Here is a 20,290-nt window from a genome sequence, read left to right on the forward strand (position 1 = left end):
AATCCAAAACATTGAAAAATGGTGGAACCCAAAAGGATTCGGGTTGAGCAAAATGATAATTCAATCAGACATGAATATTTTTTTAATTAATTTGCCCAAAATCTCAAAAATGTTCACTTTTGGTCTGACCCAAAATGCTTTTTTCCCCCTTTTCAAACCAAAAAAATCAGTTATTCTCCCAGCTCTAGCCCTGCCCAAAGAGCTCTGCCAGCGAAAACCCCCCTGGAGATGCAGTTGTATTAGCAAAAAAGTCCTTTTGCTGGCAGAGCTTATTTGGTTCAGGGAACAAAGCTATTTCTGCAAAATGTGCATCTCATCTAGGAGCATTTGCCAGGTTAGCTCTGCTGGAATCGCTATACTGGCAAACCCCTTCTAGCGCACACCAAGCCTAAAGGTAGAAGAAGAGAGGAAGCAGAGGTTAGTGGTTAGAGAACCGAGAGTTCAATTTCTTGCTATGCCGCAAACTTCCAGCAGGTCTGTGATACATCTACACTGCAATCAAATGTAGGGGTCAGCTGACTCGGGCTCTTGGGGCTGGGAAATTGCAATGTAGCCATGCAGGCTCTGAGACCCCCGAGAGGTGACGTGGGTCCCAGAGTCTGGGCCCAAGCCTGAATGTCTATACTGCAATTTAACAGTCCTGCGAGCCTCAGCCAGCTGTCCCGGCCCAGCTGCAGGTGTTTTATTGTGGCACAGATGAACTCTTAGCCTCTCTGGGTGCATCTACACTGCAAAAAAACCCAGAAAACCCATGGCAGCAAGTCTCAGAGCCTGGGTCGACTAACTCGGGCTCATGCGACAGGGCTAAATCTAGCAGCGTTGACTTTCTCACCCAAGCTCTGAGGGCCATCCCCCTTGCTGGGTTTCAGACCCTGGGCTCCAGCCTGAGTTCTCACTGCTAACTGTAGCCCTATGTGCCAAAGTCAGTTGACCTGGGCTCTGAGCTGCTGCTGGGTTATTTTTGCTGTGTCATACCCGCCGTGCCTCAGTTTCCCATCTGTACAATGGGGCGAATGGCACTTCCCCACCTCCCAGGGCTGTTGTGAGGTGAAATGTGTTAAAGACTGTGAGGGTAAGTGCTAGAGAAGAGCCGAGTATTATTACACGTCAACATTTTACCGACGGCTGTAGCCGTTAGGGGGCTGTTTTCTGCTGACATGGCTACACTGACAAAATCCCTGATGTAGCCACAGGCAATGGTTACACTACAGATTTCTGCCAGCACAGCTGTCAGGAGGGGTACAATCGCTGACCTAGAGACCTGTACCAGAAAAGGCTCTTGCAGACGCAGCGACACCAGCAAACCTGTGCCTTACTAATATAGCCCATTTCACTCATGGTGGTGGTTTTACTAACACCGGTACAATCCCCTTCATGGGTAGATCTCCGAACAATTGACCAAGGAGGGCAGTATCTTTATCATGTCATAGATGGAGAAACTGAGGCACAGAGTTACATCCCCCCTGGCGATTTGCTTAAGGTCACCCAGAGATGGGAAGAGAAACCAGGTGTTCTGCATCCCAAACCAGTGCTCTCCCCATTGGTCCATGCCGCCTGTAGCTGCGCCAGCCTTCCTATACCAGTCAAGGCCTCGTAGTGTAGACGTGGCCATTGGTATAACTGTGGATGGGGTATGTGTAGGTTGGGGTTTGAGGGGCGTGCAGGGGTCTGTGTGTGGGGCGGGACTGGAAGGGTGTTTGGGATCCGTGTGGGGCTGGAGGGACGTTCGGGGTCCATGTGTGGGATAGGAGGGGTGTTGGGGGTCTGTGTGCGGTGTGGGACTGGAAGGGCTTTGAGGATCTGTGCGTGTCAGTTGGGGCGGGAGGGGTGTTCAGGGTCTGTGTGTGGGAGTCGGGGCAGGAGAGACGATGCACTCTGGGTGTGGGGCAGGGGAGGCGTAGGGGGGTCGGGGGGCAGGAGAAGCGTTGAGGGGTCTATGGGGGGGTTGAGCAGGAGAGGTGATGGGATCCAGGTGTGGCGCAGGAGGGGTGTTGGGGGTCTGTGTGTGTGGGGTGGGTGGGGTGTTGGGGTCTGGGTGTGGGGCAGGAGGGGCGTTGGGGGTTTGTTTGGGGTTGGGGGCAGGAGGGGTGATGTGGTCTGGGAGTGGGGCAGGAGGGGAGTTGGGGGTCCAGGTATGGGGCGGAAGGGGCGTTGGGGTCTCTGTGGGGGTTGGGGCAGGAGGAGCGTTGGGGGTCCAGGTGTGGGACAGGAGGGGGGTTGGGGTCTCTATGGGGGTCGGGATGGGAGGGCTGTTGGGGGTCTGTATGTGGGGCGGGAGGGGTGTTGGGGTCTGGGTGTTGGGCGCAGGGGCGTTGGGGGTCTGTGTGTGGGGGTCTGTGTGTGGGGCGGGAGGGGGATCTGGGGTCTCTGTGGGGGTCCAGGTGTGGGGCAGGAGGGGCATTGGAGGTTCAGGTGTGGGGCAGGAGTGGGGTCTGGGGTCTCTGTGGGTGCCAGCTGTGGGGCAGGAGGAGGGTTAGGGGTCTCTGTGGGGTTCGGGTGTAGGGCAGGAGGGGCATTGGGGGTCCAGGTATGGAGCAGGAGGAGGGTTGGGGTCTCTGTGGGGGTTCAGGGATGGGAGGGGTGTTGGGGGACGGGGTGTGGGGAAAGGGATGGGAGGGGTGTTGGGGGACGGGGTGTGGGGCAGGAGGGAGGTTGGGGAACTGGCTGTGGGGCGGGAGGGGGCTTCAGGGTCTCTGTGGGGTCCAGCTGTGGGGCAGGACAGGGGTTGGGCTGCGGGGCAGGAACGGGGGGTTCAGGGTCTCTGTGGGGTCTGGCTGTGGGGCAGGAGGGGATTGGGGGTCCGGCTGTGGGGGTCAGGAGGGGGATTCGGGGTCTCTGTGGGGTCCAGCTGTGGGGCGGTAGAGGGGTTGGGGGTCCGGCTGTGGGGGGCAGGAAGGGGCTTCGGGGTCTCTGTGGGACCCAGCTGTGGAGAGGGATGGGGGTTGGGGGTCCGGCTGTGGGGGGCAGGAGGGGGATTCGGGGTCTCTGTGGGGTCCGGCTGTGGGGCGGGAGGGGGGTTGGGGGTCCGGGTGGGGGGGCAGGAGGGGGATTCGGGGTCTCTGTGGGGTCCAGCTGTGGGGCGGTAGAGGGGTTGGGGGTCCGGCTGTGGGGGGCAGGAGGGGGATTCGGGGTCTCTGTGGGGTCCGGCTGTGGGGCGGGAGGGGGGTTGGGGGTCCGGGTGGGGGGCAGGAAGGAGCTTCGGGGTCTCTGTGGGGCGGGAGGGCAGTTGGGGGTCCGGCTGTGGGGCAGGAGGGGGGGTTCGGGTCCCTGTGGGGTCCGGCTCCCTGTGGGGTCCGGCTGTGGGGCAGGAGGCTCTGTGTGTGGGGCTGGGTACCGATGGGGCGGGGGCGCTGTGCCGGGAGCTCCGGGGCTCTCAGAGCCGCTCGGCTCTGCTCTGGCCCCCGGCGCCCGCCCCGCGGCTCGATCCTCCCCGCTCACCCCGGCGGGGGCTGAACTTCCCGGGTCAGCGGCGTGCGCAGCGCCGCCTCCCGCTCCGGTCCCGGGCCTCCGCCGCGCCGGCTGGGGCTGCCTGACCCGGCCCAGGTAGGCGGCGGCTGGGCGGGGCAGGGGGGCCGGTCCCCCAAGGCAGCCGGGCTGGAGGCTCACCAGGGGGGCGCGGCTAGCGCAGGACGCCCGGGTTCTGCTCCCCAGCTCGGCCCCTGGCCCGCGGGGCGGCTCGTGGGTCCTTTCCCCGCTCCGTGCCTCAGTTTCCCCCTCTGCGCAAGCGGGCTAAGGAGCCCCGCCGCCCTTTGTAAAGCAAAGCGCTAGGTAAGATGAGAACTCCGCCTTCTTGTTTGCGATCGCAGTCCTGGCTCGGAGATCCCGGCACAGTCCAAGACCCCCCACTGTGCTGGGCGCTGTACATTGTTTATTAGGGTAGCACTAGGCACCCCAGTCATGGCTCAGGACCCCAGTGTGCTAGGCGCTGTAGAGACACAACAGAAAGTGAGGGGGCAGGGTTGAGCTGGGGAGGATTTGGGGTTGGGGTGAGTGGGGCAGAGCTGCAGGGATGTGGGGCTGGGGTTAGGGGGCGGGGCTGAGCTGCAGGGATGTGGGGCTGGAGTTAGGGGCAGGGCTGAGCTGGAGGATGTGGGGCTGGACTGAGGGGTGTAGGGTTCAGCTGGGAGGCATAGGGCTGGCAGCTGGGTTGCCCCAAGCTCAGACCCTTCTCATTCCAGGGCGCTGGGACATTAGAGGCGGGTCCAATGTATTTTGCTGAGATCCAGTGGGCTCTGCTGGACCCTGCTCCGAGGTCCGTCTACAGGGACATGGTTCCAGAGAACTACGGGACGCTCCTCTCTTGGGGTAAGGATCCCCCTTGACAGTTGGGGCTGGGTAGGCTTTGATGTGCCCGGATTGGCTCTAACTCTGGGTTCCCCCCTTAGATTTGGGGTGTCAGTTCCCCCATCCCCTGAAAGCAAGTGAGAGGGAAGGAGACAATCGCCTCCACATCTGCGATGAGAAAGAGGGGTCAGAAATGCCGCGGCTAGAGCTGAGCTAATAACTGGTGTTTTTGGTTACGGGGCAGATCTGGAAAACCAGGGTGGGTGGGGGAGAACCCTTATGGGATCCTGCAACAAAAATTTTGGGTCAAAACATTACATAACGTTGTGTTTGATGCAAACCAAAATGTTTCCTTTTGATTTCAGGCATTTTTTAAACTGTTTTAAAAATTACTCTTTAATAAAAGCAAAGGAAATTTGGAAATGAAAAGTCATTTTGATCCAAACGTTTGGATTTGTTCCCCCCCCCTTTCTTTTTTTGAGCGATTGAAACAATTTGCCAAACTCGACTCCAATTCACATGGCATTCAGGCAACCCAGGCCTGTGTTTTTCTCTGGAAAAAGGGTTTGCCCAAAGAATTTTGCTCTGGTATTGCTCACAATATCTGTCTATTGTATTGCGCTTTCCCTCAGGAAAGCTGTATCCTTATCCCCATGCTATAGATGGGGACACTGCGGTACGGAGAGATGAGGTGATTTACCAAGGTCACCCCTCAGGCCGGTGGCAGAGCTGGGACTAAAATCCAAGTCTCCTGAACCCCAGTCCAATGCTTTAGCCACTAGCCCATACTGCTTCCCACCCCGTCTCTTCTCCCCCACCCAGCCCTACACACTTGTCCGCTTATCCAGTCTCTTCAGCTTTGCGAGAACTAAATTACAGCATTGGTACCCTTGCACTCAGAGACTTTGCAGCACCCCGTGGTGCCAGGCCCTGTACGTATGCATATTGAGAGACGCTCTCTGCCTCCAAGAGCTCACAGCCTACATAGCCAAGACTCATCTCTCCGGCTGGGTGACTTCTGCCACAGTCTTTCAGCTTCCCTGAAAAATTAAATTAAATTAAATTCCCCCCAAAGTCAGAGTATTTGCTGAAATGTTTCCAGTTTTTCAATGTGAAATGACTATTGGTTTCAAAATTTCCTTTATTTTTATGTACAATAATCTACTCCCCCCGAGAAAATGGTTAAAAAGGGTCAAAATAAAAACAACACATTCTGATTTTCTCAAAATGAAGCGTTCCTTTCCACCCAAATCAATACACAGATGTGTATGTATCTGACTTTTTCAATCCCTGAAAACGTTGAAAAATTTTATTTTCGGTTGGACCTGAAATTGATTTTTTAAAAAATTTTTCTGACTTGCCAGTGAATCGAAAAAGCCATTATTTGCCTAGCTCTACTCATGAGCTCTCCCAATTGTACCTCATACAGAAGAGGATTACAACTATTATTATCATTGTTATTTACTGGGTGTATTACGGTAACACTGGGAGCCCCGGTCATGTCTCAGGACCCCATTGTGCTAGGTGCCATAAATTATGTATTACGGTAGTGCCTAGGAGCTCCGGTCATGGCCCAGGACCCCGTTGTGCTAGGTGCTGTACAAACCCAGAACAGAAAGACGGTCCCTGCCCAAAGGGGCCTACAATCAGGAGTGGCAGATGCATCACGTGTGGCTTTCCACCCATCCCACCCCACATTTGGCGGTAGCTCCCTCTCCTTCATCACTGCCTGTCCGTGAGTGAGATGGAAGAACAACTGAGGAAGGGTCATTAAGGCAGCTGGTTTTATTTTTCGGCATTCTAATGAGTTCATTTCCACGCCCCTCAGTCGTTCTCCTTTCCTCCCCAGCTCTGGCAGCAAATTGGGTGGGACGGGGGGAAGCTAGTGTTATCCTTCCAAGCTCCACGTGTAAAATGAACTCTGCCAACACTTCTCAAAACACCTCAGAGAGCAACAGGCTCAGGCTCTCGGCAGACTCAGGCAGCATCGGTTATGCCCTCAATTTGCATTTTCCTGGTTTTCTTCACAACCATAGCAGCTAGATTTTTTTTTTTTAATGAAAGTTAAGATTCTGGAAACAAGGAAGCAGAAGGGAGAGGTGCTGATGAGATAACAGCCTGGAAAATCATGTTCGGATTCTCTCTTTATCCTCGCAGATAGCGGCATGATTAACCCAGCCCTGCAGCAGGGAGGCCCCGAGACAGCACAGCCCCACGGGACGTTACCAGGGATGAGATCCGAAGGGAACGTTTACCAGGCCCCAGGCCACGCAGCCACCTGCCAGAGCCAGGCCAGGCCAGCAGGAAAGCCATGGAGCAAAACAGCTGCCGACAGTGAGGGCCTGAAGAAACTCAAAGAGGGCAGTGCTGCCGTGCAGCGGGTCCAGGGTCTGCATTTCCCCCAGCCCGGGGGGAGCCAGACTGTGTGCACCCAGTGTGGGGGCAGTTTCGGCCAAAGTGTGCGCCCTGCCCAGCTGCTGCCCCAGCCGCCCCAGTCGCGGGTCCCGGCAGCAGAGAGATTCTACCAGTGCCCTGACTGCGGGAAGAGCTTCTCGGTCAGCTCGCACCTGACCATCCACCGGCGGATCCACACGGGGGAGAAGCCCTATCAGTGCGGCGAGTGCGGGAAGAGCTTCAGCCAAAGCTCCACCCTGGTGCTGCACCGGCGCACCCACACTGGGGAGAAGCCCTACAAGTGCACCGAGTGTGGGCGGAGCTTCGCCGTCAGCTCCCACCTGGCCAAGCACCAGCGCATCCACACGGGGGAGAAGCCTTACCAGTGCCACCACTGCGGGAAGCGGTTCAGCCAGAGCTCCACCCTCAACCTCCACCAGCGGACCCACACAGGGGAGCGGCCGTACCGCTGCACCGAGTGTGGCCGGGGCTTCTCGGTCAGCTCCCACCTGACCATTCACCGGCGGATCCACACAGGGGAAAAGCCTTACCGGTGCGGCGAGTGCGGCAAGAGCTTCCGGCAGCGATCAGGGCTCATCACCCACCAGAGAAGCCATGCAGCACAAAGACCCTACAAATAAAGGGGGGTGCAGGCCCCTTTAAGAGGAGGCGGGGCCAGTATCAGCTATGCCAGCCTCGTCGTCACATTCTCTGGGTGCTCTGGTGAGGCCACGCCCACTGCCTTTTAAAGGGGCCACTCATCCAGTGACAGACCCAACTGCATGCGGCGTAGAGACCCTACAAATAAAGGGCGTGCTGGCCCTTTTAAGAGGAGGCAGGGCCAGTCTCAGCTGCGCTGGTCTGCTTGTCCGTCACATGCTCTGGGGCTCCAGTGAAGCCATGCCCACTGTGTCACAGACCCAGTGTTGCCAAATATCACACGGTGGGCTCTCTTTAGAGCAGTCTGGCCTTGAGGGGAGGGCACTGGACTGGACTGGCACTGAGGAGACCTGGGTTCTATTCCTAGCGCTGCCCTGCTGCAAGTCACTTCCCCTTTCTGTGCCTCTTTTTCCCCATCTGCAAAGTGGAGGTAATGCTACTAAAGTGCTTTGAGATCTGCTGATGAAAGGTGCTGGGTACAATTCTTAATGAATTGATTTTCCGCTGGAAAATTGGGGTTTTGATCCAATAAAATGTGTCTGGTTCCTCCAGAAAATTTCAATTTTTTTGTCAGAAAAACATCAGCTAAAAACCGACATTTTTTTATTTTGAAATGCTGCCGTACTGCCTCATGGGAGTTGTAGTGCAATTGCTTCGTGCCCTCATTCCCCACTCTAGGCTGAGCTTGGTTGGACTGCATCTCCCATGATGCACCGTGATCTCACCTAAAAAAACAACGAGGAGTTCAGTGGCAGCTTAAAGACTAACAGATTTATTTGGGCATAGAATCATAGAATATCAGGGTTGGAAGGGACCTCAGGAGGTCATCTAGTCCAACCCCCTGCTCAAAGCAGGACCAATCCCCAATTCAATCATCCCAGCCAGGGCTTTGTCAAGCCTGACCTTAAAAACTTCTAAGGAAGGAGATTCTACCACCTCCCTAGGTAACGCATTCCAGTGTTTCACCATCCTCCTAGTGAAAAAGTTCTTCCTAATATCCAACCTAAACCTTCCCCACTGCAACTTGAGACCATTACTCCTTGTCCTGTCCTCTTCTACCACTGAGAATAGTCTAGAACCATCCTCTCTGGAACCATCTCTCAGGTAGTTGAAAGCAGCTATCAAATCCCCCCTCATTCTTCTCTTCTGCAGACTAAACAATCCCAGTTCCCTCAGCCTCTCCTCATAAGTCATGTGTTCCAGACCCCTAATCATTTTTGTTGCCCTTCGCTGGACTCTCTCCAATTTATCCAGTATAAGCTTTTGTGGGTAAAAAATCCACTTCTCCCAGATCTCCCCTGTTCCTGAGCCACTTCAGTGAATCATAGGAATTGCACTTAGGTTGCCTCATACTATAGGCCAGGCTAACCATCAAGACTACATCTCCCACGATGCAATATGGGCATGTGAATGCCATGAGGCATCATGATAGGTCATCTACAGGGTGACCCGAATGCATCATGGGAGATGTAATCGAACGAAGGAGGCTGGTGTATAGAGAAGAATGGGAGCATGAGGCTCCTGAACTGCAATTCCCATGAGGCACTGCAGTCGTTTAGAAAGAGGGGAGACTGTTATGCATCATGGGAGATGTAGTCTAATGGCGGAGAATAGGCGCATGTGGTCCCTGAACTACAACTGCTATGAGGCACCATCATGGCATTTCAGAATTGAAATATTTTGTGATTTGGCCAAAAATATGCCAGGTTTTGGGGAAAACGTGTCAGTTTTCAGGCAAGAGAGGGGTTTTTTGTTTTTTATTTTGCCAAAAGCTTGAAATTTCCTGTGGAAAATTTCAGCAAAAACTCCCCACTCCCTTCCCATTTTTCTCTCAATTTTCTGTGGCAAAAAAACCTCATTTTCCTCACCAGCTCTGCATATAGATGTCCTGCCTGAGGCTGAGCAGAAACATCACCTCTTCTTTCTACCAGTGTTCTTTCAAGTCGTGAAATGCTAAAATTACAATTTAGGGTTGTATTTTGCCAATTTCAGACCAGATCAATGGCCTGTTGAAGCAGGAAATGCTAGTTATGGCTTTCTGGATAACCTTAACTCTGCCCCTTTGTGTGTAAGAATCACAAGAGTCTCTAACTACACTGCCACTATTATCTGTGAACCACACCACGTTCCTCTGTGCTCTTTCAGCCTAGTGTCTTTGTATGGTATTTTCTAGTTCTTTTCTTACAAAACAAAACACAAAAAGAAAAACAATAGACAAATATAGCCTTTCATGTGGAACTATTTTCATAACCATATTTTAATGGACAGTCTGCCTTGTGGATGATTTCCTCCCATCAACAATCATGTCATAGCCCTGCAACAGTGAAAGTGGCTCCCTGTTTGACAAAGGGTCATTAGGCCGGGATTTGATTGCATCTTTTTTCACTTCTTTTCGTACAGTTTGGCAGATGGAACAACAGAGGGAAAAGTTTTGTGTTGGAGAGGCTTGAAGGTATTAAGACTGGAGCTGGGCAAAATTATTCTGCTGGATTATTGGTGACAAATATACATTCGCTGGCACCAAAACATTTGGTGACTTTGTGCTCGTTTCCAAAAATGTCCAAAAAAATATAGATTTTGTTTTGAAACATTTTGATACATGTTTTTTTTTTAATTCAAAGTGACTTTTTGTCTCATAAGTTCCTTCTGTTTTTGTTTTATAAATTGCTTAGAATTGAAATGAAATGTTTAATTTTGGGTCAAATGAAATGTTGATCCGAAATGACTTTTGCTTTGACTTTGCAATCCACATTTCAAAACATTTCCTTTTAGGGTCACCCTGCAATTCATTATGTTTATTTTATTTTATGTTTTTCAGAACTGTCAGCGAATCGAAAAAAATCCATTCTGCGCCCAATTCTAATTCAGATGTTTTTAAGAACCTTGGTTTTGCAACATTAAGTCCTTTTATCATATTCCAGAGGCTGTGTTGAGTGCCTCTGGCCTGCTTGTGCCATAGGGACCCTATGATAAAGATGCTTTCAAACCATTATTATGCACAGAAGAAATAACTGCAGAAACATTAAAACACTTTACATTCAAAAGCAAAACAGCTCTTTGCCATTATTTCTATTCCTGTAAGCTTGTTGGAGTTGGCTTTTGGGTCTGTGTTTGCACAGCGCCTAGTGCAGTGGAGTTCATGTCTCCTAGTGCTATTGTATGACACCTAATAAATAATGTACAGCCCCTAGCGTAATGGGGTCCTGGGCTATGGCTGGTACAACCACAGGAAAAAAGTGACACTTGGGAGGATTAGACAAGAGACACCCCATGGAGACAGACAGATGTGGGAGAACAAGGAGACCAGATTGGGTAGCATGACAGGTAGTGGTCATAACACACCAGCCACCCAACCGTTGCCAAGTTTTCTGTGGGTAGCACAGCAAAGCAGAGCTTTAAGCAGAGGGTTCCCCAAGGGAAACAATCGTGATCCTTTCAATCTCTCAGCATACGAGTTTTCCCAGGTCTTTTATCAATCTGTCACACTGGCTTCAAGGAATAAGGAAAAAGCACATGCATAAATGTTACGTTTTTCACAAGTGCCTAGGTGATTTAGGAGCCTCAGACTTAGGGTCCGAAGTCACTCAGGCTTGGTCTGCACTTCAAAGTTTTACCAGCATATCTGTGTCGGTTCAGAGTGTGAAAAAATCACGCCCGTGACATTGCCATGCTAGGAAAAGCCCTAGTATAGACGCAGGTTTCAGAGTAACAGCCGTGTTAGTCTGTATTCGCAAAAAGAAAAGGAGTACTTTTGGCACCTTAGAGACTAACCAATTTATTTGAGCATGAGCTTTTGTGAGCTACAGCTCACTTCATCGGATGCATACTGTGGAAACTGCAGCAGACTTTATATACACACAGAGAATATGAAACAATACCTCCTCCCACCCCACTGTCCTGCTGGTAATAGCTTATCTAAAGTGATCATCAGGTTGGGCCATTTCCAGCTATTGGATGGGCTATCACCAGCAGGAGAGTGAATTTGTGTGGGGGGGTGGAGGGTGAGAAAACCTGGATTTGTGCTGGAAATGGCCCAACCTGATGATCACTTTAGATAAGCTATTACCAGCAGGACAGTGGGGTGGGAGGAGGTATTGTTTCATATTCTCTGTGTATATATAAAGTCTGCTACAGTTTCCACGGCATGCATCCGATGAAGTGAGCTGTAGCTCACGAAAGCTCATGCTCAAATAAATTGGTTAGTCTCTAAGGTGCCACAAGTACTCCTTTTCTTTTTGAGTATAGACGCAGTAATACTGGCAAGCAAGTTATTTCGCTTATTTCATTCAGGGAACCAGTGTAAATTGACTTGGCAGAATTCTGTTATCTAATCAGAAATCTTTTATCTGTCTTTCTATCTATCATTTCAACAGATAATATCAATGCTTATTTTTAAGCATTTTTTTTATTTTGTATCAATTTAAATTCTCACAGTTGTGCAAAATGATGGGTTTTAAGGTTTTGTTGTTGTATCGATTTTCATTGCTTACAGCTGCAGGAAATTATAGGAGGAGGGAGTCCAGCAATAATGATTTAATGACCGTAGATGTTGATTTCAAAAAATTGCAGCTTTAGAACTGTCAAAAGGCAAACTGTCAACACTACCAGTCAAAATGTCCAAAGCAAATAACCTTAAACCAAAACCTACGAAGTTTTTCAGCAACATTCTTCTTACTTGGCCTAGCTGTAAATTTTGATTGTTGTGGATGGAAATATTTTGTTGTGTGCAAGGTGAAATCGACATTCACTGAAAAGAATTGAATCCTTCCGAGTTTAAATATAAAGTAAGACGGCAAAAGCGCTCTTTAGCTGGTATATGCTGCATCTCCACTAGCTGATATATAGCTATGCTGGCAAATCCTTTCTAGTGCAGAGATTGCCACCCATTTCTCTGCTGTTATGGCAGCCCTTATCCTAGGGTATGTGTCTATGTTGCAACTAGGGTGTGCAATTGCAGCTGGTGTAGGTATACCCAAGCGGGCTTTGGTCTTGCTGACTCGGGTACCAGGACTAGCAATGCTGTGGCAGCAGACGGCTGCGAGGGCTAGCCATCTAAGTAATTACCTGGGGTTCTAGGTAGGTCAAGCGGTGCTGCCACAGCTAGCTAGATCAAAGCTAGCTCAGGTGTGTCTACATCTGTTACAACCGTACCCCCAGTGTGGACGCACCCTCTGTGTCTGTGCTCTGCAGGGTTGGGGAGAGAGCATCTGAAAGGGCTGGATCTGCTGCTGGTTATTCCCAGTGTGCATTGCGACCCAATCCCACCTCTCTGTGTTAAGGCACAGAACCCCCGCCCGTTGTTTGGTCTGTGATTTCTTGCAGCAGTTGGCCAGATTCATACACCCTCTCTATCACCTGCTCATCCTCTGGGTACGTCTACACAGGGATAAAAAACCTGCTGCTGGACCAGGGCAGCTGAAAAATTGCTGTGTAGACATTCAGGCTCGGGCTCCAGCTGGATTGTCTATACACAGGGTGACCAGACAGCAAGTGTGAAAAATCGGGACGGGGGTGGGGGGTAAAAGGAGCCTATATAAGAAAAAGACTCAAAAATCTGGACTGTCTCTATAAAATCGGGACATCTGGTCACCCTATCTTTATGGCAATTTTTAGCCCCATAGCCTGAGTCCTGTGAGCCCAGGTCAGCTGACCCAGGCCAAGCCCAGCCGTGCTATGGGCCTTTTATCCCTGCGTAAACACCCATATCCCTGCTATGTGTGCAGGGGCTGTGGTTCTGCAAATACCAAATGACCCATTCTTAAAATGGACAAGGTTGGTCTGTCAGGCAGCCACATTTCTGGCAGTGAGATGGAAAAATGGCATGAAAAAGAGGAGATCATGAGCTGGAACAGAGGGATTGGTGGAAATTTGACCCCAAATCCACAATTCCCTGTGATGAGTGCCGGTGTTCCAGGCACACAATATATGGCAGCTGCACCACAATATATTGCAAAGTGCTCCCCAAACCAGTGCACCAGACGGCAGCACAGGGGATTCAGGGATGTCTCCTAGACTTGATTGGAGGACAGAGTTTCTGTCCTGTGAAAAATTTTGACATTTTTTGGGGGGGGGCAAAGTCCTCTCAAAGTTTGGGTGAAGCGGAATCCCCCCCAAAATAATTCATGTTGATAGAAATGCTTCATTTTCATCCTTTTTACATTTTTCAAATGAAAAAAAAAAAGAAATTTCGAAAGAAAGTCATTTTGAAATGAGAAATTACAACCCAAAAAAACCAAAACAAAAACCCCTCCCAAATTGGGACAAGTGCCAAAATCATAGAATCATAGAATATCAGGGTTGGAAGGGACCTCAGGAGGTCATCTAGTCCAACCCCCTGCTCAAAGCAGGACCGATCCCCGACTAAATCATCCCAGCCAGGGCTTTGTCAAGCCTGACCTTAAAAACTTCTAAGGAAGGAGATTCCACCACCTCCCTAGGTAACGCATTCCAGTGTTTCACCACCCTCTTAGTGAAAAAGTTTTTCCTAATATCCAACCTAGACCTCCCCCACTGCAACTTGAGACCATTACTCCCCGTTCTGTCATCTGCTACCATTGAGAACAGTCTAGATCCATCCTCTTTGGAACCCCCTTTCAGGTAGTTGAACTTTTTCACAAACCAAATTCCGACAAATGATTTGTTTTGGGTCAGTTTCATTTTATTTATCTTTTAAAAAAATATAACCTAACAAACCATTCATTTTAAGATAAAAAATCAAAACGTTTCCTTCCTAATAGAGCCAATATTTGTTCAGATGAGCAGTTTGGAAAAATTCTCGAGATTTGGACCTTTTGGGGCAGATCCCTAAAAGGCTTATGGGATGGGAAGGCTTCTTTCCATCCCGACTGACCTCTGACCTCTGGAGCAGTATTGCGCCCCTTAAAGAGAAAGCACTGAGCAGTACCGCCGGGCTTTGTAATCAGGTCTGCGTGTGAAACACTCTTGACTCCACAAAAAACGCTACATTGTTGTGACCGCTCGTGGACACTTGTTTATGGACCACTTGAGGACACGGGTAATACTGTCCGCAAAATCAGGGTTCTTCCAGTGGCCGGCCACTGAAGCCAGCTGCACTGACGGGTCTCCCCAGATGGCGATGAGGTCTGAGGTCTCCACTACAAGCGGCAGCTTGAGGCCCTCAGATTTTTTTTCCATCGATCCCAAGGCCTGAAGGGCCCACTGGCTCTCCGGGGACCCACGGGCCAGAGAACTGCTCCGTTGACCGGCGGGAGCAGATTTTCCAGGACAAACCTCCCGTCTTGATTTCCGCACGGTCGGGGACGGGGAACCCACTGTGGCTGCTGGCCTGAGAGGCTCACTGGTAAAGCTGAGTCTCCCCTGCGCCGCAGCAGACACCGATCGCCCCGCGCCGGGCTTCACCCGGACTCCCGGGGGGCCTTTAATCGCCGCCGGGAGGCCCAGGCCCAGGCCGGGAGGCTCCCGGCCGATCCCGGAGGGTTGGCAAGCCCAGCACCCCGGCGAGGGGCGGGTTAAAACCAGCGAGCCGGCAGCTGTGGGGCAGAGCGGCCAGTGGGGGTGGCGGGGCGCAGAAGATGCGACTGAGACCGGAGCTTCCTGGTGCTGCCGCCGGGCCAGGACGGCTCCCATCCGGCTGCGGGGGCCCGGGGCGGCGGCGCGGAGCAGCGCCCGGGGGGGTGAGAGGCGAGCCCGGCGTGGCGGAAGGGGGGTGGGCAGGAGTCTCCCCCCGCACTGCCCCCCACCCCCCGGGAAGCCTGTGCGGGGATCCCCCCAACTGCCCCCCACCCCCCCGGGGAGCCTGTGCGGGGATCCCCCCAACTGCCCCCCACCCCCCCGGGGAGCCTGTGCGGGGATCCCCCCAACTGCCCCCCACCCCCCCGGGGAGCCTGTGCGGGAATCCCCCCCAACTGCCCCCCACCCCCCCGGGGAGCCTGTGCGGGGATCCCCCCAACTGCCCCCCACCCCCCCGGGGAGCCTGTGCGGGGATCCCCCCAACTGCCCCCCACCCCCCGGGGAGCCTGTGCGGGGATCCCCCCAACTGCCCCCCACCCCCCCGGGGAGCCTGTGCGGGGATCCCCCCCAACTGCCCCCCACCCCCCCGGGGAGCCTGTGCGGGGATCCCCCCCAACTGCCCCCCACCCCCCCGGGGAGCCTGTGCGGGGATCCCCCCCAACTGCCCCCCACCCCCCCGGGGAGCCTGTGCGGGGATCCCCCCCAACTGCCCCCCACCCCCCCGGGGAGCCTGTGCGGGAATCCCCCCCAACTGCCCCCCACCCCCGCGGGGAGCCTGTGCGGGAATCCCCCCCAACTGCCCCCCACCCCCCCGGGGAGTCTGTGCGGGGATCCCCTCCAACTGCCCCCCCACTGCCCCCCACCCCCCCCGGGGAGCCTGTGCGGGGATCCCCCCAACTGCCCCCACCCCCCCGGGGAGCCTGTGCGGGGATCCCCCAACTGCCCCCCACCCCCCGGGGAGCCTGTGCGGGAATCCCCCCCAACTGCACCCCACCCCCCCGGGGAGCCTGTGCGGGGATCCCCCCAACTACCCCCCACCCCCCCGGGGAGCCTGTGCGGGAATCCCCCCCAACTGCCCCCCACCCCCCCGGGGAGCCTGTGCGGGGATCCCCCCCAACTGCCCCCCACCCCCCCGGGGAGCCTGTGCGGGAATCCCCCCCAACTGCCCCCCACCCCCCCGGGGAGCCTGTGCGGGGATCCCCCCCAACTGCCCCCCATCCGCCCCCCGGGGAGCCTGTGCGGGGATCCCCCCCAACTGCCCCCCATCCGCCCCCCGGGGAGTCTGTGCGGGGATCCCCTCCAACTGCCCCCCCACTGCCCCCCACCCCCCCGGGGAGCCTGTGCGGGGATCCCCCCAACTGCCCCCACCCCCGCGGGGAGCCTGTGCGGGGATCCCCCAACTGCCCCCCACCCCCGCGGGGAGCCTGTGCGGGAATCCCCCCCAACTGCACCCCACCCCCCTGGGGAGCCTGTGCGGGGATCCCCCCAACTGCCCCCCACCCCCGCGGGGAGCCTGTGCGGGGATCCCCCCAACTGCCCCCCACCCCCCCGGGGAGCCTGTGCGGGGATCCCCCCAACTGCCCCCCACCCCCCCGGGGAGCCTGTGCGGGAATCCCCCCCAACTGCCCCCCACCCCCCCGGGGAGCCTGTGCGGGAATCCCCCCCAACTGCCCCCCACCCCCCCGGGGAGCCTGTGCAGTGATCCCCCCCAACTGCCCCCCATCCGCCCCCCGGGGAGTCTGTGCGGGGATCCCCTCCAACTGCCCCCCCACTGCCCCCCATCCCCCCCGGGGAGCCTGTGCGGGGATCCCCCCAACTGCCCCCCCACCCCGGGGAGCCTGTGCGGGAATCCCCCCCAACTGCCCCCCACCCCCCCGGGGAGCCTGTGCGGGAATCCCCCCCAACTGCCCCCCCACTGCCCCCCATCCCCTCCGGGGAGTTTGTGCGGGGATCCCCCCAACTGCCCCCCATTCTCCCGCAGAGTCTCTGCGGGGATCCCCCCAACTGCCCCCCACTGCCCCCCATCCGCCCCCCGGGGAGTCTGTGCGGGGATCCCCTCCAACTGCCCCCCCACTGCCCCCCATCCTCCCCGGGGAGTGTCTGCGGGGATCCCCCCAACTGCCCCCCACTGCCCCCCATCCCCTCCCGGGGAGTCTGTGCGGGGATCCCCCCCCACTGCCCCATCCCCCCCAGGGAGTCTGTGCAGGGATCCCCCACTGCCCCCCCAATTGCCCCAGCCAGCCCTGGAGAGTCTGTGTGGGGATCCCCCTATTCCCTCCCCCCAACTGACCCAGCCAGACCTGGGAAGTCTGTGCAGAGCTTTCCCTGCCATTTACCAGTCATCCCTCCTCTCCACCTGAGCTTTGATTTCCCTCTCATGAAAGTTAATAAGCAGCCCAAAAGTAAGGCAGCTCTCTGACCCAGCTGTATTACCCAAGCTCTCCCACTCCCCACTCGCCCCGCTCTGCCAGGACCCCAGTGTTGGGCTTGATGCTAATGCTGCAGAGACAGAGGGCAGCTTGCCTAGTTGCTAGAGCAGGATTCCTGGGTTCCATTCCTGGCTCTGCCATGTGGCTGTGGGCAAGCATCTGCGCCCCACTGTGCCTCAGTTTCCCTCTCTGTAGAAGGGGGCTAGCAGCCCCGCCTACACACACAGACGGAGTGAGCACTGTGGCTGGGGAGCACTTGGTGATAATATTATGGGTCTGGGGGCATGTGACCCCACTGTGGTGCTGTGCATGTTACGGGCATAATAGGGTCTGGTAGGGGAGGGGGAGCTGTACAGGATCATAGGTAGGCCCTGATGGAACTGGGGAAGGCCACATTTCCCTGAGGTATTAAGAGCTGGGTGTGTCTGACATTCTCATCTCATCTCCAGCTGGGCCTCATGGTGGTCCCTTCTGGCCCTGGAATCCCCCTCTTTCTTTCCGGGGGAAAGCAATATTGCCTGCATGGGGGCCTCCCTATACCCTCCCTCCACTGACCCAGCCAGCACTGGGGCATCTGTGCGGGGATCCCCCCCACCCCATCACCTCCCCTCAACCTGCTCAGACCACCCCCAACTCTGCCTTAAGACAGTGATTTTAATCCAACCTCATGCTTCAGGGCTTCAGCCAGGTGCCTGCAGGGGTCAGGAAGGATTCTCCCCCTCCTCACCCCAACCCAGTTAGCCCACTCCCAAAGAGGAGGCGAGTCAAGATCACGCACCTGGCTTTGTTGCGTTCCTTTGACCTTTGACCTGTTTCCTTCCCCCATGAACAGGATTCCCAGCCCCCTGCCCCCAGGACGTGCTGTTCCAGATGAGGCGAGGGGAAGGGCCCTGCGCCCCGCATCTCCTGGACTCCACAGAAAGGGCGGTCCTGAGGGGCACCCGTGCAGGTGAGGAATGCGGGAAATCAGTTTGGGCTTTAGAAGGAAGAGTTGCATCCTGAATCGGTCCTAAAAAGCCATACGTTTTGAAAGTGGCTGAACAAAATCCCAGACACGGCCTAACGTTGGGTCAGCTGAATTGCTTTCTTTTGATTGTCAAGTATTTGCAGTGACACCCAGCAGCCTTTTCACACCAGAACAGGGTTCACTGGTTATCTGAAACCCACCACGGGGAAATCCCTAGGTTAGCACAGAGCCATAAAGGTCAAAGACCAGGGGTTCTGAAACTTTTTTTTTTTTTTGCTAGAACCCCCTTTGAAAATATTTCAGGCTGTGACACCCCCTTCCCCCCCCCAAAAGACTATCTACCCCATCCATACCAGGCCACCCTTCTGTGCTGCTGTCGGCAGCGACGCTGCCTTCAGAGCTGGGCACCTGGCCAGCCGCCAGGTCTGCTGCCTGCAGAGCTAGTTGGCTGGAGAGTGGAGAAGCAAGGGTGGCAATACTGTGACCCCCCTTACAATAGGCTTTTGAGTCAGGACCCCCAGTTTGAGACACACTGGTCAAGACATTGTCCGTCCTGGCCATGCCATGCCAGCGCAATCCCAAGTGAGGGCAATTGAGCCTCCCTCAAAAGCTGACTTTTCTCACCTCTCAGTCCATTGTCCTCCAGCGAGGCCAGGTGGAATTCACCTAACTTGCGCGCCCACTGGGTAGCAATGCAAAGTTGAAACGGAGGCGGGCATAGGCATCACACAGATATCACAGAACGTTCCCACTTCGTCAAATTGGGCCCTTGAACAAGTCAATTGGCCCTTTTCGCAACACATCAAAAGACGGGCTGTACCATTGTCCTTCTTTTGCACAGACAGGGGAAGTGACATGCACGAGGTCACCCAGTGCAGACCTGGAGAGAGAGCCCAGCTGTCCTGTGCTTTATTCACTAGGCCACACTGCTGTGAAGAGTACCCAGTGTGATATTTGGTGCTGTTGGGTCTCAGGGTGAGCGGCTCCTTTAAGGGGAAATGGACTGAGCCTGATTTACATCCCAGAGCTTGTGACTGACAGCCAGGTCTGCAGAGAGATAAAAGGCCCAGGTGGGATTGACCCCGCCTCCTTTTAAAGGGGCCTTGCGGCAGGGCCCATGGCTTCTACTCCGCTCCAGACCAAAATGAGAGTGGTATGATTCTCCGTGGGAGCATCTCAAACCTCACCACCTTCCACTCCAAGTGCAAAGCCTCCCTTATCGAGCTGTGTAGCAACACGTTTGGGTTGGTGGGTATCCAGACCAAACCAGGCCACTACACACTTCTCCTCCTGGGAGAGAACAAATGTGACAGATGTTAGCTACCTTGCTGGCTGCATGACTGGACGAGACTCCAATATTCTGGGGTAGGCACAGTATGCAGACCCGCATAGAATAGAACGATAGTTACAAAATGAGCAACAACTGGAATGTCCACCCGGTTGGAAACTGTGACATTTCAACGTTTGTTTTCGTCCTGAATGGGGTGAAAAGTCGAAATGTCGCATTTTTTTTTCCTGTGGAACAAAAAGTTTCAATTAGGAACTGGTGAGATGTTTCGTTTCAGCATTTTTGGTTTTTTTTCCTTGATGTGGAACATTTTGCTATCCCTGAATGGAAATGCTTCATTGGGGAGCAGTGAGGTGACTCCAAAATGCTTTGTTTTCAGTCGGCTTTGAAGGGGTTTTGTCAGTAAACGTTGATTTCACTGTGCGCACACACAAACCCACAAAACAATGTTTCCATTGCTAAAAATTGAAATTTATAGATAGGCAAAGTAAGAAAAATGCTGCTCATCAGAGTTTGAGTGAAGGATATTTCCTTTGCTCATTTTGACCTGACGTTGGCCATTTGTGTTTTAATGATTATCAAGCTTTAACTTTTTGAATTTCAACATCTACTGTCATAAAATAATATTGTCTGACCCTCCCCCATTATCTGATCCAATTTCCCACACCTGTGAAAATTTAAATTGATAAAAATCAAAAAAATTACTTAAACCCCATAATTTTACGCAACTGTGAAAATTTAAATCGATAAAAAACAAAAAATGCTGAAAAATAAACA

The 20,290-nt window shown here is 54.0% G+C and overlaps 1 protein-coding gene across 1 annotated transcript in view; it reads left to right on the forward strand.

The window, feature by feature from the left end:
- LOC140901855 (uncharacterized) overlaps positions 1-20,290 on the forward strand; it is a 355,192-nt gene that overhangs the window by 322,246 nt on the left and 12,656 nt on the right. The window contains exons 7-9 of the mRNA XM_073321279.1: positions 6,801-7,317; positions 14,688-14,993; positions 18,091-18,207. Coding sequence (XP_073177380.1) covers positions 6,801-7,317; positions 14,688-14,993; positions 18,091-18,207 — 940 coding nt within the window. The remainder of the gene's footprint in view (positions 1-6,800; positions 7,318-14,687; positions 14,994-18,090; positions 18,208-20,290) is intronic.

This window comes from Lepidochelys kempii, chromosome 23, assembly GCF_965140265.1.
Source record: "Lepidochelys kempii isolate rLepKem1 chromosome 23, rLepKem1.hap2, whole genome shotgun sequence".
NCBI classification, from domain to species: Eukaryota; Metazoa; Chordata; order Testudines; family Cheloniidae; genus Lepidochelys; species Lepidochelys kempii.